The sequence below is a fragment of the Syngnathus acus genome, chromosome 2 (assembly GCF_901709675.1).
Source record: "Syngnathus acus chromosome 2, fSynAcu1.2, whole genome shotgun sequence".
Classification (NCBI taxonomy): domain Eukaryota; kingdom Metazoa; phylum Chordata; class Actinopteri; order Syngnathiformes; family Syngnathidae; genus Syngnathus; species Syngnathus acus.
This window is the reverse complement of record NC_051088.1, coordinates 24,587,736-24,613,345: the sequence shown is the minus strand read 5'-3', so window position 1 is coordinate 24,613,345 and position 25,610 is coordinate 24,587,736. Positions and strand designations below refer to the sequence as shown.

Here is a 25,610-nt window from a genome sequence, read left to right as displayed (position 1 = left end):
GTTTTTGTTAAACCCGCAAAATGCACACGCACATTTCCCAGTTAATGTTGCGCTTAGCAATATGACGCGTCACGTTTTTCACAATATAAAAAATGTGGCCATGTACTGGAAAGTTTGAATGTATTGTACGGCCACAAGGTTACACTTACAGTAAGAATCAAGTTTACAGGCAGAATGAGAGTAATTCTTTGGCATTTTATGGGCGCCAGCTGCGGGCACCCACCCGGCCGGCTTCATAAAGCAGACATGCGAGACATGTGAAACATTCATCCGCATAACAAGCATCTTTGTCCTCGGCCGCAATGGCTTTATGTCAGTGACAGAAATGAACACTGGCTCAAAAGTGACACTTACTGACCAAGTAAGGTTGTTAATCTCGAAGGTGGTCGTTTTATTTTACAGCCACACGCCAGTCTGATTTTTGGCTGGATTCGACAAAAACGAACTCATATGACTAATGAGGACCCCAATGTATTTTTTTTTTTATATAACTCTTTTAAACAGTGCAAAACTTGAAACACTATATTTACCAAGGTGGGCGTTTAACTAAGTGCCCCCTGATAGAGAGAAAATAGCCGAGGAGAAAAGAATGCTATTAAAACATCAAGTGCCGGCAGCCAAAGAGAGCCCTGCAATCAATTCTACATAATCGTCCAGACTATTTTTGTCTTTATTGTCATTTTGATTTGGAAAAATGACAGAGGCACAAATAACTGTGTAAAATGAACAGATTGAGTTATTTTTACCAACTGTAAGGTACATATTGTACATAATAAGCTGGTACAAAACGCGACAGATGGTCAGTTTGGTTCATGGTGATTTAATCACAGGATAGTTGCGCGGAGAAAAAAAAAAACTGTTTATATAGCCACTGCCTATGTAGACAGGCACAGAACAGCATGGCTAATATCCTGTTGTTCTTTGAGTGGACACACACACACACGCGTGCCCGAACATAAACAGCACAAAGATGACGTGCTTAAAAAGGAGCTGCACAATCCCCACAATTGTAAGACCTTAATGCAAATGAATGTGTTCTTTTTTTTTAATAGTGTGACACTTTTTACAGCTGGCACAATCTCAAATGTCCCATCCCGAAAACACATCCAATTTTTTTTAGGAATGATTCAACAGCAAGCTCAGCTATAAAAAGAAAGGAAAAGGGAAGAAGAATAAAAAAACAAAAAGGTTTTTCAATGCCTATGTGTGTGTGTGTGTATGGTTGGCTGTCAGGAAGGGAGTGGGTGGCGATGGGCGTTTGATACATGGCACTACTCACGACTGGCCCAGAGGGTGGGCTGCAGCTGCGGGTGAATGTGTTGCGAACAAAGACGGCGAGTGTGTCCGTCACGATGTGTGGGTGTGGGACTGGCGCAACACAGAATACTAAGCAATGCCGTTTATTTATCTGCTTAGAAAAGCGACGGACCGCGCTCACCTGCCACTTTGAGCCCACTGGGAGGTGTGTGCGTGATGGGTGAGGTGACTGCCACCGGTGGGTTCCTTCCCTTCTTCAAGGCGTTCCCATACACCAGCGTCTGAGGTTTCTTTAGTTCACCCTTTACTCCTTCGTGACCGTCCGCCAGCGGCCGGGATTTTTTCCATTTATTGTCGGACTCGGACTTGAGGCTTCCTGTATCGTAGGTGCTGCTTCCCAAACTCTTCCGGCTGGGTTTGGCATGGTCACTGTCCCACAAAAGTCCGCTTTCCACCAGAGACCTTTTCTCAGCATCTGTGCGCATCTAGAAAGACGTACAAAATATTTTTAGACAAGTGAGAGAAACTTTTTTCATTATTTTGTGGGATCACTTAAAAACTGCAGCTGACGAATTTTTAATAAATAAATAAATAAATAAATAAATAAGCAAGCAAGCTAGCAAATAAATAAATACATTGATTAATTACTTTTAAAAAATGGTGCATGTTACCATTGTTATACTCCGAGCTTCCTGCGAGTGTATCGGATTTATGTTCCACTAAACAGGCTCAGATTTCACGCTGAGAAAGTGCAAAATTGTTTTGGTATTTGGTAATGCTTATCTGCTCATCTGTTTTTACATCTTCACAGCAGCTTCAGAAACATATATAAATTGAACCTTGCTTTCACTGAACCTTAAAAAAATCTTAGCTTTTATCCAAAATCCTTCATCACAAACACCCAGCATTCAAACAGGGGTGTGTAGACTTTTTATATCCACTGCATGTCTGAAAAAGTCCAATGAGAACTTGAAGTCAAGCATATCCGTAGTCCCAAACTTACTCCACGCATCCCCGAGTGGCAAACAAAAACTACCTCAGGCAGCACGCAGCTACCAAGCTGCAGGTGTCGCTTACAACGGACTTGTCGAAAATCTGGTTCAACAAGTCGGGCGGCAATCAACGTTGAAACAATACGATGGTGAAACAAGAAGCAAAGGCTTAACAAGTGCAACGGTTTATGTTAAAAGACAAGACCTCATCTGTGACAGTTGCTCCCAGTCACTTCATCGGGCTGGATTCCTTTTTTTATGAAAAGCCAATCGACCCCACGGGGTCACACACATACATGTAAAGATAAGCAAATCCATTTCCATGAACTTGTTTCTCTCCACCCTTTGTCCCACTTTCGAGAATACTAAAGTATGTCTCAAGCAGTTTAAGTTTGGGAAGAACATTTTACAGACAAAACAGGATCATCTAAGAGATCATCTTTAAATATAATCAATGTGCGTCTATCAGACAATATGGGCCACATGATGATGTGATGCTTGGTTGCCATGGTAATGCCACCACGGAGGGGGGGGGGGGGGGGCAATGGTTTCCATGAATCCAGCAACAAGGCATGGGGAGAGACGCTTAATAGGTTCTTCTAGCTCAATGACCCGGATGCCGGACCGCAGATGTGCACGTGCGTGAGTCCGAGACCCGTCGCTCACTTACAGGACAAGACAAAGAGCCGCACTCTCAGCATCCCCCGCAGTACTGTTTCTATGGTTACGCCGAATCCTGTGCTTCACTGTATCCCTCTCTAAAAATCCCCCTACAGCACTCGCATTAAGTCCCATCACATCCCTGCCGCAGCTTCAGTGACTTGTTAGATTGCACATTAGCACATTGGACTAAACGCATCTCTTCAAATGTTAGAGGCGCTAATAGCATTCCGAAATTATGAGTGTGTGCACAGAATACCTAATGAGGCTGTGCGTGAGTGTGAACATGCGGCACTTACCACAACGGCCGAGTTTCTGCGGGAGCCAATGGGCGTGGAAGGAAGTGAGTTGAGGGTGGGGCTTGTGATGAACTCTTCGGAGCTCAGATTGTCCGAGCCGTCACTCAGGCCGCTGCTGATGGAACTGCTTTCGTCCCAGCTAGAAGACAAAAGAGTTGGTCGGACGATGTCGACATTTGTGTCGGTTTCTTAAAAAGATTTTCCGAGTATGTTCAGTCACAGGTCATGTCGACCTAATTTTGAAATTCAGTAAAAACTGTTCAAATATTTTAAAAAGTTGAATGTTAATAAAAACTGCTAGCGATATCTCGAAGACAATTTGTAATTTTAGTATTGACACAATTTGTCTTCGCGGGCCAAATAAAATTTTGTGGCGAGCCGTAACTGGCCCCCGGGCCTTGTGTTTGACACCTGTGCTGTAGAGCTTTGTTGAATTAACAAACATCGCCATAAATTTGAATATTTTGAATTACCGTAATTTTCGGACTATAAGTCGCGTTTTTTTTCATCGTTTGGGTGGGGGGGCGACTTATACTCAGGAGCGACTTATATATGTTTTTTTTCACTTTTTTGGGCATTTTATGGCTGGTGCGACTTATACTCCGGTGCGACTTATAGTCCGAAAATTACGGTACAAGTTGCATTCTTTAGTGCAGTATCATGCCGCACATAACCTCCTGTAACTGATTGATTTCGAGATGACAAAAGGAAGTTGAATGTAATTGAATTGAATCCCGTCAAAAAGGTTTAAGAAGTAAAGCAGAATGAATGACTAAAGCACCACAAGCAACAGATTTAGCTCAATGTCTTCCACTTTGTCTTTGATGAAAAATTCATCGCCATTGTGGCTCATTGCTCGACTTCCATCCCCGCTAGCACTGCAAGACACGTCGACACATTCAAGTCAACATCATCTCAGCCTACGTTCCCAAAAATAGCCTTAAAGCACATATACATGTGTGCTGAACATACACACGATGGCACCCACAATTACAGGCGCGGCGCTAGGACAACCGTTTGCTTCCTCTCCAAACCAAATGCGGTCACAATCCTGACATGATTTGAATCAGACACAAATCTGTCGCCTGCTTCAAAAAAATGATTGTAAAAAAAAAAAAAACTCTGCAATAGAGGCTTTGCAGCTGACGTCATCAAGCTACCCACATTAGCTTGGCGGCCATCATGGCGGTCAACTTTTCAGTGCCGGTCAACGACTCACACACGCTTTCTTGTTATATCTGCTGCTATTTGAGCTTAAAAATGCCGGATACCTGCTGTGCTGTTGGATGTAGCAATAGACGAGGCGATAAACCAAATCTTAGCTTCTATAGATTTCCGGCGAACATGAAAAAACGTGATAAATGGATCGCGGATATTCGTCGTGAACGATGGAAACCTACGATTTACACAAGGATATGCAATGAGGACTTCATATCAGGTATGTAAACAAACTATTCACCCCTGATTTGTTTCACAAAATGTGAAATAATACAATATGGGATGATACAAATATGATTGTTGAAAATGCTGGTGCATTTTTAGAAAGGCAGCAAGAGCAGCAAGGCAGGGAATGGGATGATTTCTTCAGTTCACCCCCCCGTTTTTATTTTGTGTTTATTTTTTCATGATGCTTGAAAACGTTATCAATGTAAATATTGAATTATATTTATTGGTTAAGTTTTCAAGCCAATCAGATGTGGCATCATGCAAAAATAAACAAATAATAAAATGGTAGCAACTTGAACAGACAGGTACAGTATCTGAATGATTTCACTCTATTCAGTTTTTTAATATGTCAAGTTATGAAATGCCATTACAAAACAAATCGACGAGGTAATTATAAATATCTGGATATGAGCGTTCAGGCAGGTCGGCTGTTGCAAAATGCTCGGGCGATTTTAGCATGCTTCTCGGTAAAAGGTACGGATCCGTTGTGCCAACAAGGTTCAACTTCTCTCTGTGACGATTCTTGGAGTCTTCATCCAAATGCCTAACTTCGTTGGATAGCAAATCAGCCATAATTCGGAAGAAATCGGTGAAAACGTAGCGCAGAAATCAGACAATCCATACAAACACGTAGGAACGAGCTGACTAGTTGACCGCCAAGATGGCGGCATAACACAAAATCACGTGATAAAACCACGTGACTGCAAAGCCTCTATATGTGGGGAAGTGCATGCTTGATAACATGAAGTGGGCCATGTTTCAAAAGTCGGGGGGGTGCCCTCGTTTGGGTCATTACGTCAGACTGCTCTTATAGTAAAGAGTGGGGGGTGGCCTAATAAGGTCATGGCTATACTGTAATACAAGGGAGTCGAGGGCCTTTCGGTTGGGTGCCTGTGTGGGTCACACCACTGCCTGGGGGGGTCTTGATGACAGCCATCGGGGTAGGAAGCCTGTCCTGTCTGGCCTGTGAATGAATATCTTTGGCGCAAAAAAGTAGACCACATATTAAATCGGAAAGAGACTCCATTTTTTTGGCCAACATTGCACAGTACCAATCATTTAGGGTGGAATTTGTTAAATGATGGCGTCTGTTTCAAGTTTCGGTTGCTTCTCAGAGCAAGGAACTGAAGTTGTTTCTCTTCATATTGCGAAAGTCCCCACTGTGGGACTTTGATACAGCAGGACTGTTGAAAAGCCCATCAGTGCTGAACCCCCTCAGAGTCTTTCCCAACACATGAATATGTCATTGTTTCCTCATTGGACACCCTTGGCTGCTGGAGGAGAAACCTCCCAGAGGGAGGGACGTGCAGCTGTGGTTCATCAGCACCACAACACCAGCACAGCACCAGATGTATGAAGCAATACATGTTTGTTCACAGCAAACAGACAAACACTGACTGGGCTGGTTTGTGCCACTCAACTGAACTCGGAGACAAAGTCAAGACATCAATTAACACCACCGGGATAATATGGATGAGCAAATAGGGACTAAACCAATAATGATAACCCAAACTGTTAGCTAAAGGTGGGTAGAGCAGCGAAATATCAACATTACCATTGCCTAATATTATGAGTCGAGTAAAAGTAACAAGTAGACCTCCAAATAATGACTTGAGCAAGTATTGAGTGAACATCAACAAGTTGGTAATGAGTAACTGGTAAGAGAGTTACTATTTATTAGCATGTGTCGTTAGCATTGCTTCCCCTCTTTGTTTGCGCACACATGTAAAGCATCTTTGGTTACAAACTGGATTTTTGAAATGATTATTCTATTTAGTTCCATCAAGGCTTAATCAATGAAACACCAAAACTTGAAGAGCTTTCAGCTTTGATCTATGCAAATGAATCCAATCCTCTTACATTGTTCTCCGCTCTGTGAGTCCTAAAACTGGAAATTCAAGAAAATCTCTCCAACGATAAACATCTTAAGCTTCCCATGACTGGCTTTTTTTGTGACATAAAGGAATTTAATTTTACTGCCAAGAGCTGATATCAATACTTAACTGTCAACATGCGGGAGCTAGCCCCACCAACTACCATCAACTGTGCAAGACAAGACAAAAGTTCATCTGAAACACGAGTGCCCTCGAAAAAGAACGAATAGTAAAAATGATGGGAAACCGGAAAAGATTTAAAAGGCTAGCATCAAAAGAAAAGCGGGATGACAGATGGGGAACCTTCTCAGGATGCTCCCACTCTAGTGGCCCATCAATCCTTCTAAACATCAAGAGCAGACCCAATTTTCATATTAACTAGCAATATGTTATATGGTGATAATATTTTGATGATATTCGCGGTGGCACAGCACATCAGCTTGACCATTTGGTACTCCAGTTTATATAAATCATGAGTTGAGGCAATTATTCAAAATCTGACTGTCTTTGCCTCTTTGAAGCAGTCAATTATGTTGTATGCATGATGAGTGGGATTCATAATACCACAGCTCTTCTGAGCTCATCAGTGCGGCACTATTATTAGTCATTCAAGGCAGAAAATGACCGAGCAAAATAGATGCTAGTTAGCGTTAGCCATGAGTTAAGGGGAGCGGGCTTTCTTCAGACAGTTTGATTGTTTTAAATATACAAGGCGCAATATGATTTGTTTTAAATTTTGTTTGATAGCAAACCTCAAGCAGGGAGTATTTGAAGCATCTTTTTGGATGAATTCTTCACCAAAACGCTCCATTGAACGACTGCTTGCATCTCAGAAAACCAATAAGTGGGGTCAATCTCAAGACACTGCACTTCTTTCATGAAAATCACTTCACATTTGAAATGAACAACATTGCATGGATGAAACCCTTTAACAGCAACATTAAAGTGTCAGCCACCACCATTAACAAGGATGCTAATCAATCCCAAATGGCTTTAGGCTGCTAAAGCGTTCAAGCTAATGTTTCGAGATGGCAACAACATTAGCTTGTTACGCTAGATTGGAATCATTAGGATAGTATTTACTTATCTTTCAATATGAACGTGGCAGACTGTTCAAGGAAACAAGGAAATGATGACACGTGGAGATGTACAGATTACAATTTGAGATTAAAAAACATTTCTCAGACAGTTGTTTTTGGCTGAAACATGTGCTGACGACATGTTTCGCTGTGTCTGGGTCAAGACGCTCAAAACAATGGCAGCAAATTAAATCTTTCGACAGATTTGTCATTCACTTTCCCATGGAAAATTAATTTCAGCTGGCAAAAGTTACGACCGAGAATCGTTTGAAATGGTTTTGCTGCTTTTCCAATTGTGCAGATCAATGGCCAACAGTTGTTCCCGTCTGCACACAAGATGGATAAACTCACCATGACTGTGCATTGCATATTCAAGGCTTGGCTATCTGCTCAGCTAAATAGTCCGTTTCCATTAACAAGCCTCTTTATTCCACCACAATACAAGCTATTAAGATAATTGCTTATCGCAGCGTGCATGGTAGTTTTTGCAAGTGATTGGGAGAGAGCTATACACGCTCTTCTCCCTTCAATGCTCTGGAACTGTGTCGAAATGAAGCGCAGTGAAACAAAACAGCTGGCCCTGCAGTGATTTGGGGTAGAAATCCTTCCTAAAAGTTAGCTGGCCAATCTGCAATCTTTAAGCGCCTGCTAGCAGTTGATAAGCAGTTTCATTTAAATAAATGAACACATTCTTTGTCACGTTCTTATTGTTAGTTTAAGACTTCCATCAGTCTGTCCGATTGATAAAGAAAAAAAAACTTCTTTGCATCACTTGCAGATTGCTAACAGGGTTGAATGACATAAATGACAATTTATGCATTTTGTTTGTGCCTGTACACAGTTAAAATGAGTCCCCTCCAAACTGGCTGGCAAATGCACGGAAAGACTTTTGTGCACGTCGACAGTGGACAGGAAAGTTCCACTCCTAATAAAATCCACAGTGTCACATGGCCTAACCCGAAATGGCTAAATCAGAAGGCACTGATGCCTTTTCAATCGAATGGAAAAAGGGCAGTGCCAGATTGGCACCGACCGAGCGAGAGATGGAAAGGGCGGCTGATGAAATCTTTCAGAAAAAATGCTGGGGAATAATCCAGCCACTGTTTATCGTATTGATGGGTGGAGAAACTCTTACATCATACATGCCGTTTACCTGTTTCTACCGAGAACGTCTGGACATACGGCTCGGGGTGCACAGATGGTTAACAACATGAGATCTTGGAGCACGTAGGCTGCTATCGCCAGGAAGCAGACACACCGATCTGTGTAATCCTTGTGTTTCGAACACTAGTATATCCTGTCAGGCTTTTTTTTTTAATTTAAATTTGACTTAATAATAGCATACAGCAATGACAATTGAATTGAATGAAAAAAATAGCAATTTTTGCTACATAGCCAGTATAGAGCATTTTTGCTTCCAATTTGAAGCCAAAACAAAAAAACAGCATGTCAGGCTTTTTTTTAAAGGAAAATATTATATTTTACTTTATAATAGCTTACAGCAATGACAATTGAATTGAATGTAAACAATTTAGCATTTTTGCTTGCAATTTGAAGCAAAAAAAAAAAATCATTTATGCTTGGAATTTGAAGGGGAAAAAATAACGTCACTAGCATCTCAAGGCGCCACTGTACTAAGAGTATTTCCCTGTGTTACGTTATCCATCAGCGCAGCTCCATATAGGGCCGTAAAGACCCTACCCTACAGGCCTAGCACATAGAAAATATCGTATCTTGAAAACCTCAAATTCTTGACATGCTGGGTCAGTCTGTATGGAGCGGTTATCCTCATCATACAAACCATCTGCGGCTCTCTACAAATTGTCCATCCCAAAGCAACACCAGGCTAATAAATTATTATTAAATGATGGCCGCGTGGCGGCACTTACCAAGCCACAAATCGCTCATTAAAATGGCTTTTATTTTTTTACGCTACGTCTCATTCTCAGACGAGCTATATTGTAAAAGACTTATAGGAAGTCACAAGACAATTAAAACAGTAGCCTATTCCCAAATGTCCCTGTCAGCATTAGAGTAGTTTGTTTCAGAAGACAATGTGACCATAAGGAGCGACACACATGCACACACTTTGGGGGCATTAAAAGGGATTAGTGAGTGAATGACTTTAATTACTGCTAATTCCATCTGCCAACAGAAGAGGAATTGGCCAATAGCCTTGGCAGAAGGCATTGACATGTGTGTGTGAAGGAAACCTAAAGAGGAAGAAATAAGACGTCGGTGGCGTGAAGTGGCAATCAAGGAGGAGAAATCCTCTTGGGCCTTTGATGGGTGCGACCCTGACAGCAATGACCCGGAGGGGTCTCAAGTACAAATGTGATATGGGACATTGTCCCCTCCGTGGAGTGAATGACTTGTCTGGTTTCTCCTTTAAGGAATTTTGATCTGTACATTTTCCTTATGAGTGTAGGGAAAACATTTTACTGAAATATATAATCAAAGCACTATAATCAGTGAAAAGTTCACATATTTTGTTGAAAAAAAAAAAAAGCTATTTTGATTGATGCTCTTAAAATAACCTTTTGGCTTTGATTGCGCAATACGGAGCCATGTAGACGCTCCCAGATGAAGTTTGTCCAGGACATTGCAGCCAAAAAGTTGACTACTAATGAAATGAAGCAAGACAAAAAAACAGTGGAGGGCCCAAGCATCATATAAGGAACGTTTTGGAATCATTCCGCGGGCGATCAAGCTGACACCCAACTGGGTCAACTTGATCTATTGTGAGCCCCAATATGGACCTGCATGGAACTTCATCTTCTGACTTCAGGCGAGTTTTAAAGCTTGAAGCTGCCAGTTTCTTTCAGCTTAGAGCTTTAATATCTTTGAACCTACTCTACATAAATTAAGGCATTAAGACATTTAGGGATTATCTTTACCACCTCAAAGTAGAAAGTGTAACAAAATGGCTTGACAAAAGAGCAGAAGAAATTGGGTGCTGGTGACCTCTGATGTGGCTTAGTCAGCCTTGACATCCAATGTAGGGATTTTTCTTCCCAAAATCTATCGTGAGCGGAAGCACAAGAGGGACAGCACTCCCGAGACAAGGTGGAATGTCCTTTCAAATGGTTTCCTTAAGTCGTTCCGTCTGGGGTTTCGCGTGAAGCACCCACTAAGTTGAAAGATTCGAGGAGGAGTTCAACAAAGGGGAACCCCGGCGTTTGGAGGCCCAGGCTTGGATCCTTGGCTAGAATTACCTCTGGCCTCCCTCCAGGAACGTCAGCTGACTTAACGGCTGTGTGAATTAACAGCGTAGAAGGATGTTTTGGTTTGAAAGGGAAGGAACCGGGGGGGAGCACATAAACGAGAAGGGAGGTACCGCTTTGAAATGTAGCACGTTTCTTGCTAGCTTGAAGCAGCTTCGTGGAGGGACAAACACAAACGGTTGGATCAAAACAATACAGGAAAGAAAGAAAGAAAACTCGGGTGTCGCCCGATTAAGATTGTCAGCCGCTGACTGTTTGGTCAGAACTTCAGCGGGAAACATAATGTTAGCAGTTATATCAATGGAAGTGTTATGATGACAACAGCTAACGTGCTAATCTGGAGGATTAGGACAACTCAACTGGTATTCAAGCTTGTGTTATGTCAGCTTTGCGCCGTGGATGGAATGAAAAGGAAAGAATAAAGAGCAATAGCACAATGTGCCAAATTCTCAATCGTGCGCTTTTCTTTTTTTAATCGACTAAAGCTCCACAAAGAGACCAGACTAGAACACCACTAAGCACCTGACAAAGGTTGTCCAAACATTCGAGCAAAAACAATAAGTAACAAAGGCCCGTTGATGTCAGGACATGAACTTTCTCATTTTGATGAGTTGTGCTCAAATATACGGAGAATATTAAAGGCATATGCAGTCTTACCATGAAATAAGAGTATGCATAGCCCAAATCATCTTTCTCTATTGAAATGAATAAAAATGCCATTAATCTGTTCCAGTATCTCAAACCCAACAAAGATTTTTTTAACCTTTTGAAATAAAAAATAGCACTCTATTATATCAGATGGTGAATATTGTTATATTAACTGTCTACATATGATGCTTCACCATTTGTGTCCAAATATCCATTGTTTCGAAAATCATGCCTTCCGATGCTAACCACTAGCATGTAAAGGGCATTTTCCATACACTGGATGTTAGCATGAGGCTGAATGGATTTTAAAGCAAAGTAGTTTTTGTTGTATATTTAGTTTGAGAGTGGAAATAAAGAGCCTCAAGCCTCTCGAAGAATTGTTTTTCAATCTGCCAAACTTCTTGTAAAGTGCCACCATACAGCGACCGCACCTCAAGCTCAAGACAGCCCCGTTGTGTTCGCATTCGATGACAACATATGGAGAGGTGAGCGACATGCCTGGAGGGCGCTCCCATCAAGAGCATGCACCCTTCACCTGCTGTCACCCATAACACACACATAATACTCATGGCGCTTCAAGATGTTACAGCATTCCTTGCCGTGGGGCTGCTCAAAACACACACTTGACATTCCAGTGTGTGTATTCTGGGCTCCCACTCCCTAATCCTCCAACATATGCAAGCACATACATATACCAAAGTATCAGCAGAAGGAAATACCACGCGTGTCAATATAAGGAAACGGGACAAAAGTGGCAGCTTGAGTTGATTTTCGAGGTGTTATTGAGTTTTCCACGTGCACCTTTTTCCTTCACGTGCGGCGAACCGTGCGTGGTGCAGCATTGTTTGATGTTAGTCCCCCTCACCACAGGAGGCACCACCTCAGGAAGATATGAGCTCTGTTTGTGAACATGGGCTCCTGTGTACAATAAAAAGCATCTGTTGTTTCACTCTCACTAATGACTAAGTTGCCAATGTAACCTTGTTCAATTACTTGCTAAGCAGCTAGAATCAGATTTTTTTGGGGCATGTTTAAGGATGAGTTGTGTTGTTATGATTATTTACCTTCTGGCATTTCTTTCACAATCGTCTACATTCAGGAGAAGATCCCGTTTTTGCTTTGGTAGGAATCACAGCAAACTTGAAGAGAGGCTGTCGGTTCAAATTGTGATTCTTCAGCAATTGCTGCGTAATTCTTTGTGGATGTGATGACCTCATAAAGCTTTAATATTGTAATCATCGTGATTTAAGATGGGTAATCATAGGTTTGAGTGGTTAAACATCATCTGTGGTGATCCACAGGGGTTAATCTTGGGACCCATACTGTTTCTGTTGTGCAATTTGGATAGATTGAAATTTGTTCAATTTGTTTCTTTTGCAGACCACACAAATATTTGATCTTCTGGGAAGGACTTGCAGGAGCATTTAGAGGTAAATGAAATGCATCAGTGCCAATACTATACATACATGTGTAAGTGTCGATACTGTACATATGCTCCGATACTATACATATGCTCCGATACTAATATTTCTAAGCTGCACATTTGAATGAATGTTTTTCATGAAGTCTTGGGTCGTGCGTTTTTGTGGACAAGCGGACATCGTCACGTTGACCCTTTTGACTTTTCCAACCAACTCAGCAAAGTCTGTTTTCAAAACAACGCAATCTCCCCTTAAGCCCACCATCAGCACAACAGAGTCTTTGTGATGCCACAGTTGTCAAAGAAATGTATGATCGCAGCAATGCTAACAATACCAACCATCCGCTATCAGCTTGAATGACGACATTGTAACTGCAAATAAATAGTTGCTGAAAATGCATGGTGAAATTCCTGAGCTGATCCAGCCTTCAGTTTAACCTGTGACTCACACACGCAAATGAATGACATCATCTTCTGACACACACCTGGACCACATCATACCCTCTCGGTCTAGATTTGAAATGGAATGCCATTACAAAGATTTATGGGACTTGAGTGTCAATGAGTGATGTCACACTCTTTCCAATCTGCGGTTATCATGGGGCCGAGTCACGCTGAGCAGACACACAGTGGGACAAAGTTGATGTTGGATTTACTCTTCACTCCAGCTAATCATATTACTCAAATCTATGTGTTGCTTGGAAATGGGTTGCTCACAATCACTGTTGTAATGTTTGATTAAAAATGTGTGTAACCACGGTCTGTTTAGAAATGCACGTTGAACAAAAACACCCCATTAGGCCCCCTGTGGCACTTGAAAATGTGCAATTTGAAGATAGTGAAACTGTTTGAAGCTTTTTGTGTGTGTGTGTGTGTTTCTAATGATCCAATGAATGGACGGATCTTCACTGCAACAAGATTACACAAAGGGTTAATGGATGCCGGAGGTCAGTTGGCCAGCCACACAATCAACAATCACCATCTCGTCGGTGTCAAACGCGAGACACCGATTTGCAGCCAGCCGCATCATTTTATGTGGCCTACTAAGGCAGAACTTCCTGATTTATGCCAAATGGAGTTTTCATGTTGGCAGATAATCGAGTCGTTTTATTTTTTGAACATAACTGGAACACTACTTAAATATTTGGTTGTCCCCATTTTCCATGACTTCTGACTTGATTTAATTTGTTGATTTCTAACTCGATTTGTGTATCGGCTTGGTACTCAATATTGGCAGATGCATTAAGAAGAAACAAAGAGCGTACTACTGCAGTGATTTGATTTTAACCTCAGGATTATTGCAGATTTTTGGTATTTCCAAACTACATTAAAAAAAAAATCAATACTTTCACCAAATGCTCCATATAACACAAACAGCCCTGATTTTTGATCACATTGAGCAAACACAATTAAGTTAGGTTCAATTGTATACAATGATGATCAATTTATACATTCACATGATTTGACAAACGTGCGTGCATTCACATCATTTAAGATTCTGTGATGATTGTCACACAAAGGCTAAGATTCAAACATCAAACCTCACAAGTGTTAGGCAGACGTACTAACAAACCACTGCGACACTGCTGCCCACGGAGCTACAAGCACAACAATAAAAACATTTTGTGCACATCCTCAGTTATCAAAGGCTTCCTTGGCCCGCCCATCATAGTGCGAACCGGTGCGCAGCGCAGCGTGGCGCAGCGTGGGCACTGGGCACGGAGATGGCGCGGAGGAGGCGGCGGCGGCACAGCGCGCCGTCGCTTCAGAATATAGGTCAGGCGTTGGAGCTGAATGCGATCGGGTTCTGCAGGGGATCGATAGCAACACGCCCACTCACGCCTGCTGCTCAATTCAAGCGCCCGTCATCGGCGCACTTCGTTAAAACAATGCAATAAGCAGCGTGCACAATTGCAAAATCAATCATTGTCAGAATATTGTACACTCATTTGATTTTCTGCAACAGCACCCTTTTATACTGTGCACGGCATTTCTAATAGTCTAAGATTTAACATGATTAAGATGTCCACATTTGCGGACAATGGAAAGCGCATTTACGCACGAGCGGACAGGTTCATCGACTTGCACTGATGTGATGACAAGATTAGAAATCTGCCTTTCAACGCGGCATCAAACGCAAAAATAAGGCAAAAGAGTCCGTATGAGCGGCGATGAAAGTGCACTCACTCACTACCTTGACAGAAAGTGCATTGTCCTCCCTCGGCGCTGCGGAGCCGGGAGCTGCAGCATTTTGCCGTTCAACACGCGGCCGCTCATTTTACAACAGTCCACCTTTCGAAGCTGCTTTGTTCCTCTCGGGCATGTCCCAAAAAGAAAAAAAAAGTGTCAGATAAGAGGAGAGAAAACCAGCGCGGTGCGTTCGGTCGGTCCCGTCCGCCCGTGGGAGCCGGCAGCGTTAACTGACTGACCCACACACCCACCCACTCCTGCTGTGATCCCACTCTTCGTCTCTCTCTCTCGCACTGACGGTGAGGGAGGGACAGCGAAAAGGGGAGGATGAAGGCAACACCCCGAATTCTTCTGCCTTCTAGTTGCTCGCGAGCAGCTGTGCCTGCAGCCAAAACGCGCACCAAGGCTTGGACGCGCGCGCACTGCCGCCCGCCGTGGGAGAAAAGCCGAGCAGGTATCACATCCTCCAAAGCGACGTGTCACAACACTTTTACAGGCGCCAGACTGTAATCAATACGCACTCAATTCACAGCAACCTCGCGAGACGGGCTAATTGAATAGGAAATAAACATCCGTTTGGAGCAGAGCTATATCCAAAAGTGTTATCGTCACACGCATCTTTTTGCCACAAGGTTTGATTTTTTACGATAAAAGGGATCAAAGTTATTGACATCAAAACAACAACTTTGAAACCACGTCTTATTTCCCAGTTGATTGTTTTTGCTTGTTGTGTAAATGCACCATTAGTCTATAAAAGGAACTGATGAGTGTAACACATCGAAGTGTAGTAAAAAACGTCTTTTTCCCATCAGGCAAAAGTTGATGATTACTAAAGGAACAGTCTTTCAACCTTTTGAAAAGCAAATCCTCTTCTAGCCCCATTGTGCTTCTTTTTATCTCTTTGTTTTAATGGTGTAACTCATTAGTAAGCCCTTGCAATGAACCTTACAGGGTCTGTAAATTCTGGGAACGAGCTGCAGAGCTCTTTATGTCCAGTCATTAACACACAAACTGCAGACTTGTTGGCTTCTCTAAAATTAGGCAGCGTTAATGGCGTCGTGTATTTTAATTTCAAGTTGCCCACGAAAGGAGCTATAACGGAACCCTGCAAGCTAGCCGAAACTGTTCGCGAGGGAAAGAACAGCCGCGATGAGAAAACAGCAAATGCAAGGTGACGTAAATATTCTGAATATAATGAAGCACGTGGGAGTTCATGAGTGCCAGGAGAGTTTCTATTGTATTAGCGATTGGAGACTTGCGCGGGTATCGTGTATCCAGTCGCCCCCTCCCTGAAACCACATAACCCCCCCCACGACACCCAGTGGCGTTTAAACACTTGAAGCACTGAGTGGACCCCAGTGAATAGCTGTGCCTGTTCAATGGAGGGAGGCTGGGGGGAGGTGATGGAGATCACTGACACCAAATGCAATGAGACAAGTGAGAGAAATAAAGAGATTGGAGGAAAGCCACAGAGGGGATCATTAATAGCCTTTTGAAATACGGAATCAACAAAGAGTTGTTTAGGCTACAGCCCACCCGTGCCATGCGCCACTCGCTGGGCAGAGGTGATTTACCTTCTTACGTTGGCTTGAGTAACTTTGGGGAAAAATTCTACTTGTCAGAGTAGTTTGGCACGCTAGATGATGTCATCCAAAAGCTATGTATGAAATTATAAATATGAAGTGGTTGAATATTGTTGCATACATATACAGTGATCCCTCACGACTTTGCGTTTCGTTTATCGCGGCTTCACTACATCGTGGATTTTTTTTCCAAATTAAAAAAACATTTAAAAGTCAAAATTAAACTTCTAAATTGAGGAAACGTGTCTAACCTTTAGGACAATGTAGTATTGCTCCAAATGTTCGTTTACATTCCTTTAGAAGTCTGTTTTCGCGTGTTAGCACGATCGCGAATTAGCATCTTTCCGCTAACTCGTTAGCCTGCCCAGTACTTCTTGTTGGTGACCGTACTTCGCGGATTCCACTTATCGCGGGTGGTTTTTGGAACCAATTATCCGCGATAAACGAGGGATTACTGTAATATACAATATAATAATGTAATCTGTATTGATATGGTAGCGGTGATATGGCGGCTAGGTGGGGTGTAGCTAGCTCGCAACCAGGAAATGAATTTTGTATGCGTGTGTGTGCAAAAGACCATGCGCATCTGGCGATTCAAATTTCCAATCATCAACATTGCAGGATAAGGATCACGAACACTTGAATCAGGTGTTGGATGAGGGGAACATCAAAAACCTTCAGGATAGCGGAAGTTTGACATCTGTGTTTTAAAGTAACCGTAAAACCCGTGGCTACTCTACAATTGTGTGACCGACTGACTTTCTGGCACTCTGACTCGCCCGTGTTGTGCACAAGCGCCACCACGACTGTTGCTTGGTGTTCCGAATCCAAAGAACCGCTCCTGTGGCCACACGCAGTCAACTCATTGAAATTCCCAATCTCATTGGGAAAGGGGCTTTATTTATGTCAAGCCTCATCCGAGTTTCTGGAAGAGTCGGCGAGCGAGTCTGTCTGGCCAACTTTTACTTTGAGCGCTGACTCACGTCCAGACATGTCTGCCTCCTTGTTTGTTGGCCTCCCTCCCTCCCTCCCTCTCTCCTTCCCTCTTTCACCCCCTGACCACCTTTTTGAGTCGGTGAGAGCACACCGGCCGGCCGGGGGTGGATCTGTGTTGTATAATTAGGTGGTGATGCGACTTTGTAATGATAGTGCACATGCAGGGTCATTTAACTGCCTCTGGGAACCTGTCACTCCTCCACTGATGAAAGCGGGAAGAGACCTGGGAAAACTCTTCTCCCTCTTATCAGACCAGGAACACACACAGTCCACATATAAACAAGTGTTGCTATGGTAACAGCACTCATTGTGTTAGCTAAAACGGCGATGTGACTCGAGTGAAACGGTGAAATCGTTTCAGCTTCCTCAAATTTGAGAGGGGCGCATCACGGGATACGTCTGGATAAACAAATGAGCTCACGGTAAACGCCAAAAATATAAATACAGCTGGAGGACAACAGCGTCGTGTCAGCGACAGAGGTTTTACGCCTTATGTTTGATAACAGATTGAAATAGAGATGGAAAGTCAACTGCATTTTTTGACTGATTGATTGATTGATCAATTTTATTTCGAGCTTAAAACCAGAAAAAGATATCAGTAAAATATAAAAGAAAACAGGACAATAACAAAATGCCTTGTCCCAAGCAAGTCGTAAATAACTTAAACAACAACAAGTAAGTCTGGAGTGATTGATTGACTGATTAAAATCTTAGGAACATGCAGCGACATGGAGAAACAGAACCAAGAGAGCATTAGATGCAACAGAGACAAGAAATTCCTCATCCATGGCCATGTTGAAGAAATGTGTTTTATTATCGGCTACAATGACGATTCCTTACTTTTTAGTCAAACTTTGGTTTGATGTGAGAAAGGCAGATTTTTTTTCAATGACTCTCATTAGCTAATTCAGCATTTCATTGTTATTCAGTGTTGGTAAAGTGAATGGAACAAGCCAATAGTAACTAGCTGTTATTAAAAAAAAAACATGATTTTTTTTAATTCTGGGCATTATATAAATTGATTTAAAAAAAAAGGATGCATGCAGAGAATTTTTTTTTTTTTAAAGAAAATGGGTATTGAAAATAAAAACTTTACTGCTTACTTTTGTACTTAGTACTCAGAGTCAGTACTTTTCTATCTTTAAGGACACGGTTGAACAATTTACCCGCAAGTTGTGACCTTAATCAGGATATAGAAAATGGAAGGATTAAATAATTCAACTCTTCTTTGCCTCTAAAAAGAAATTAATCCCTTTATAAGGCAGCACTTGATCAAACTGAATCACAGCCAGACGTTTAGGCTTGATTGAGAAGTTAATTGAGGTTAAGTGGAAGGAAGATCCTTCGTGACACGACCACCAACGGTTTTTTAACACCAACGCCTGCTAATATAAAATGCAAGGATGTGACTGCCTTGAATCAAGTTTTCGACTTTGATAAATGACAAGTCTGAGAATGAATGCGACTCAACAGGTTCGTCTTTTTGGAAACAAAATGAAGAAGCACTCACGGGGGTGCAAGAGTGGGATTAAGATGAAGTGATGGCGTTAAGAGGGGGACGGACAGGAAGGGAGAATGGCAGGAGGCCAATGTGCGTGGATAATGTCGAAACAACTCCAGAGAATAACAGTGTGTGGAGTGGCAGGGGGGCACCGTGGATTGTTATGCGCGTTACAAGCCCCCGTCACACTCTTTTGTTCAAAGTTGCAAGTCTCAATGAGGTGTGTGTGCGTGCGTGTGTCGGGATTTGAGGAGTTTTACATCCAAAGCGCCAAAGCTCATCTTCAAGCGTGCAGTTTCATTTACCCCCTATGGAGAAGATAAGCATGTACTTATGGAGTGGGGAAGTCGAAGCAGGGCATAAATAACTGTGTGTGTGTGGGGGGGGGGGTCGATTTTTATTTATTTTTTTTACTGCGAGAACCAATCTTCTGAGGAATGAGCCGAATAAAAAAAATCATGGTGTCTGTTCAGAGATTATTTTATTTTAATTTTATTTTATATATTTCACGCTTGCTTACCGAGAGAAGAATATTTTAAATTTTATTTGATATATTTGGCTGTTGCTTATCCGAGAGAAGAAAGTGAACAGATTTCCAATAAACCATGAAAGAACAAGATGAAAATGGCTTCATAACAAAACACAAATATATTTCTTATCTGAATATTTGTTTATTGGATTATCAGTTGGATACTTGAATACAATGACTAGTAGTTTCAATGAAGCCATTGATTAGCAAAATTGCTTCTGAAAGAAAAGCCATAATCTTCCACTAACGGATCCAGTTGTCAACTCAGCGAATTTTTTTTCATGTTTTTGAAGGGTGTTGCGATAGCATCAAGTTTCTCATTGGTTGTTGCTCTCCGGGTGGCTTTTTCTCCCCAGCAACTTTCATCTTTACCCTTGCTTAATACTATCATCATAACACCTACCGGAAAAGTCAGATTCACTTCTTTCCTGGAAGGAAATGTGATGAAATTGGTCATGGGGGACAAAAGTCGTGACCTTTGAACCGCTGAGTCGCCTCTATTTGTTTCCACTGCTCATTCATATTGTTGACATGGTAACGCATCCCTCTTAACTATGTGGGCGTCCTCCACACACACACACAAAGTGCCTCGTTTCTCTTATTCTGTTTTAAGCATTGCCATAGAAAGCCTGGGAGTGTCAGGCATTGTGCCATTTGGATTTTACCCATTTGATTCATATTCCACAACAGTTTCGATGAGTTGGGCTGCACGGAAAGAAAACTTTTGGGGCGATTTCTAGTGATGGGAAAATGAAGCTTCATGAACCAGTTGTTGTATTCTTTGGCTCCTCTAGATGGCAGTGAGGGTTTTAAGAAATGGCAAGTCGGTGGGCTTTCAGAGAGTGCCAGCTAGAGGTCGAAGTAAACACAACAACGGGTTCATGAATCATCTTGAAGCTTCATTTGCCCATCTTTTGTGATTTCCTCTTTAAGTTGTACCATGTTGTTATCACCCAGTGTTGATGCTCATAGAGTAACTCAAGAGCAATTGGGGAAAAACAACAAAAAAAACACAATTGTGATTAAGTTGGAATATGCCACTTGGACCTGCAATGTAAAAATGAACTGCAGTCACATCCTGCATAATGCAACATGTGCTTTTTGTTCTACAGCACAGCATTTTCCAAAATCAAAACAGCAGGTTTCCAAACTAAACAAATCCGAGGAGAGACCAGACAGGAGTGTTATCCAAGCATTCCTGAAACAACTGACTGCAGACAACTTGACCGCCGATGTCAAGCGTGCGTATGTGAATTCATGCGCGTGCGTGCCGACACGGACGAAAAGAGATAACGCAAACATAATCATGAAGGAAACGGGCAAAGCTCCTAAAATGTTTTGAGAAGTTGCCACAGGTGCTGTGCTATGACCGGAGAAAAAAAGAAAAACACGCAAAGGTGCTGCTATGTTTCTTGACAGTGCAAGTCATTGATTACACGCCACACTGAGCAGACGGACATCAAGAAGAAGTGCATGAAGTCATCAAGGCCGGCATGAAAAGGGCACGTCGGCACTGACAAGCGCAACACGCGTGCTGTCAACATTCCCAAACGCCAAAAACCACAAACTGTTTCCTGAGAACCTTTGGGTTTCTCCCTTTCACTCACAGCATTTTATAGATATATGATCATCACTCATAGTCTGTGTGTGTGTGTAGGGTGGGGCAGAGTGCTGAGTTGGGGAGGAGGGGGGGGGGGGGGGGGAGAAGGGGCCAGGAGTGTGACTCATAGCACATGGATCTTGTTCACAACAGGAGGGAATCCCTGTGTGTGTGTGTGTGTGTGTGTGTGTGTGTGTGTGTGTGTGTGTGTGTGTGTGTGTGTGTGTGTGCGTGCATGCATAAGAGAGGGATAAGCTCTAAATTCTCCAGCAGATGGTGATATAGTATCGATTTTTTAAACAGGTAAATAAGAAAATCTACTGAGTTCCAACCAATTACAGGTGATTGACTGCCATCATTGTCAGCAAAGCAAAGGCAAGAAATGAGGCTAAAAAAAAAGGATTGAAGACTTGAAAGTAAGGTTGCTTTCTTTTCAAAAACTGCACACCCACACTACAAAAGCCGATGGTCTCTTTCACTTCCCTGCACTGTTAAAAATAAAAGCAGAAAGAGTCCACTTCTACTTTTACACAAAGACAACACACACAAAACAATACAGGGAGGAAGCTTGAGTGACATTTACGCACATATATGTACGTCGTGCGCCGCATGCATGCATTCATAATTCACGAGGATGATGTAGGGAGGGAGGGAGGGCTTGTTTCGCAGGGTAACCATGGAAACCCTGAGTTCACTCATGGGAGATGATGGCTGAGGGTGAAAACCCAACCAAGCCGAAACTAAATCGTCTGCGTCCAGCGGGGCGGAAAACAAGCGGCACGCACACGCAGTCGCGCCTTGTGTGTGTGTTTGCGTATTTTGCTCAACTTTGTCTCAGAGTTGCTCCTCTACTGCAAATGTAAACTGGTTTTAATCTAGAAAAGAATCCACGTCGAGCACCACATCCGCTCCAGACATGACGAGACCCACTTTCGCAATCTATGATTTATGGCGCATTATACACACGTCAGAGTTCCTCGCATGTCAACAAATTTCCAGGCCGACTTGACAACGGACCACGCCTCCTTCGCGTTGCATATTAACTTGACGCAAACACACATGACCTCCCTGTATCTGTCAGAAATGATGTGTCGGAGCGGCCGGGGAGATAAGGGAGGGTTCTAGTTCCAGATGTGTGGAACTCAGCAGCAGACAGGCAGAGGCCCCCGCACAGGAAATGGAGAAGCGACTTGAGGGCTCCCTGACTAAGAGAGTGCAAGACGGGTCATGGTACAGTCACCCTAAACAAACCAAGAGTTCAGCGTGTCAGATGAGTCACTCTGAGACATACTGACTCAAATTTCAATTTACCTTTGAGGAGGCCAGATAATTCATAACTCAATTCATAACAAAGGACAGAAAGAACGTGAAGCATAATATACAGTCTGGAAAGGAATATTCATTGGTTGTGAGTGACCTCTGTATGACCACTTTATGTATTATGGATGAGTGTGTGGAATAAAACATGAGATGAAGCAGAATAATCCAGGATGAAGCTGCTTTAAATTGACAGCATGGCCAAGGAGAGAGGAAAAAAAAAAAGAAAGGTAACACTGCCCCCTAGCGGACATAATTGACGGTGATGAACTTAGCTTTCAGCTTTTTTGGGCCTTTTAGGGTGTTTTTTACAATTTTAGCGATGAAGTTACAACTATGGCGTCAGGGCTGATGTCTGCTTAACCTCAGTCCTATAAAAGCAGGGACATGGATTGTGTCGCAACTCAATGACTCAGGGATGCATTTTTGTGGTTACCGTGGAAATGTCAGTACACGGCCATGCTGTGGGATTTAAGTTGCACGATCTCACAAAGGCTTCACACAGTCAGCACTTGTGTGAAGATGTTCAAACTTTTCGCATTTAAAAGCTCACAGGAAAAAAAATGCCAATCCAGACCTTTGTCAATAATATAATGCAACTTACCCATTGCCCAGATCATCAATATCCACGTCGTCGTCATCCTCATTGGGGCTTTTCCCCCCGAGGTCACTGTCGCTCAGGTAATCTCCTTTCAGCAGGGACGGATCCGTGTCGTCCAGATCTTCGATGAGGTGAATGCGGGAGGCGTGGCTGATCCGGAGGGCAAGGTCCGATTGGTTGTTGACCGTAGATGGGGCGTCGCCAGCCTGCAGGCGTGGACTTGCTTGACCGTGGCGCCATGACAGTGGCGAGGAGCGATTGGAGAGACTGGAAATGGAAAACGCAGCAGCGTCATCACTGTCGTAGCACACGCTCCCCGCCAAACAGCTATAGAATGAGAAAGACCGTGTTTGAACTAGCATTTGATGATAAAAAAAAAAAGTCATTCTTACAGTGGGAGTGATTCTTGAACCAATCAAAGTTAAGATTTGCCTCACAGGGCAAAACCACAATTTGTAATTAAGGACCAATTTTAAAATACAAGTGCACATTTATGGCAACAATGTGAGTTAATAGCCCAACAAAGCGACGCAAGGTTATCACAGCACTGCCCGGTACGAAAAGTGAATCAAATGTATTCCAGCACGGAAGCATCAGCCCATTTTCTCTTCTTCGTGTCTTCGTGTAGGGACATTGAAGGGCACACAGCGGGACGGAAGTGAGGCATGCACTCAAGGATGAAAGACAGACACACACAGACACACACACTAGGCTCAGTGATGTCGTGGGCATTTTTTTCTCTTCATTTCCGTGCGTTTGCGTGCGTCTGACCTGTGGCTCAGCGGCACCCCTCTCAAGCTCGTCATGGTTTCCTCTAGGTTCTGTCGCAGGTCCAAAACATTTTGCACCGTCTTCTTCCTCTGGGATTCCGGGTCTGCAGCCGTGCACGCAAACAAACACAAAAGGATATTTTTAGACAGGAAAGGCTTTTTTTTTTTTTTTTTAAACATACTAGGTAACATCCGATTTTGTTTTTTATACTGCTTATTTTGAACAAAAGACATCCCACTCCGAATGCAGATGTGTCCTTTCATTTACCTCTGACACTTTGCCCATTGAAAAATAAACCCAAAGCCTCTCACTGGGGTTCGTGATGACATTTTATTCCATAATCTGCTGGGGCTGCAAAGATTCATGATGAGCAGCTGTTTATTGTGTGTGTGTGTGTGTTTGCCTCTTGAGACCCTCCCCAGGCGCTTTCCAGTAGAAGAAGGAACAATTAAATATCAAATAAATTAAAATATGCAATTTCAGCAATTTTGAAACGAATGAAATCATGGACGGACATTATTGGATTCAAAAAGAACATCAATATAAAGCGCACACTAGAGAACTAAAATGAAAAATAATTAGACTTTCCGTGTTCTGATGTAATCGAGTTGATTTTTGCAAAGACGTGCAAAACCAAGAATATGTGTCAAGTCACACACATAGTAAGCTAATCAAGCCTTTCTAGTGTGTATTCAAGTGTGTGACAGATGATGGTAATAAAATTGACGTAATGGTAAAATAGTGGACAGTCCGTTCAGCCCACTTAAACAAATCAGCTGACCTGACACAAAAGGACGAGTCAAACTAGAAGCAACGGGAACACAGAAAAAGAGAATGTATTTACATCAGAGACATTCCCATGTGTTTTACTACAAAATGAGAAATATTTCTAAAGTCTCGGACTCCCCAGATGGCGAGCGAGGAGATGAAGGGGGGGGGCAAGCCTGCTGGATGAGGAGGCAAACAGTGTGTTGATGGCAACAGCAGCTGCAGACAGAACACTGCAAACATGCACGTGTGGCGTGAGGACTCACACGCACTCACACGTCAACACGCAAAGGAACACTTGGCTCACAACACTCCAGGTCAAGGATTGATTCCCCCAAAGGAAAAGTGGCCACAGACAATTGAGCAGGCAAGAGGATGGACAGCTCATTGAGGAAATGATGTGCTCCAACCGTGGGCCTCTCACTCCATGCTCACAGAGAACATGCCGAAATAACTTACAAACTAATAAATAACAGATCAAATAAAAATAAATAATAAAAAGAAATAGTCATGAATAGAAAAAAATATATAAAGAAAAGAAAAATAGAGTCATAGTAAATAGTCATAATAAAAAAACAACAACACTAAACTGTTATGGGGGGAAAAAAGTCTCACAAGTGCCCCCCAAAAACACAAAAAACTCAAACCACAAAACCCTTGAGAAATAGTTTTTGGGGACCTATACAGCACCTCACATTGAATCACCACAAAAAAAGGGTTTTCCAGCACACATAAAAACGATGTGATATAAAAATACTTGAGGAATTTAACAAGCTACATTGAGTACATTGGAAAAGATCTACCTTTCGTGGATTATTTCATCTTGCACAAAGCGAACAAAGAACCCCCCCCCCC

General features: G+C 42.6%; 1 protein-coding gene across 3 annotated transcripts in view; it reads right to left on the bottom strand.

Annotated features, from left to right (window-relative positions):
* The window catches only part of LOC119135820 (neuron navigator 1-like), a 51,925-nt gene that overhangs the window by 10,029 nt on the left and 16,286 nt on the right, over positions 1-25,610 (bottom strand). For all 3 annotated transcript variants that reach the window (XM_037273769.1, XM_037273778.1, XM_037273786.1), the window contains 4 exons: positions 23,988-24,090; positions 23,220-23,543; positions 3,209-3,347; positions 1,439-1,742 (listed from right to left, as the gene is read on the bottom strand). In XM_037273769.1, the coding sequence (XP_037129664.1) occupies positions 1,439-1,742; positions 3,209-3,347; positions 23,220-23,543; positions 23,988-24,090 (870 nt within the window). The remainder of the gene's footprint in view (positions 1-1,438; positions 1,743-3,208; positions 3,348-23,219; positions 23,544-23,987; positions 24,091-25,610) is intronic.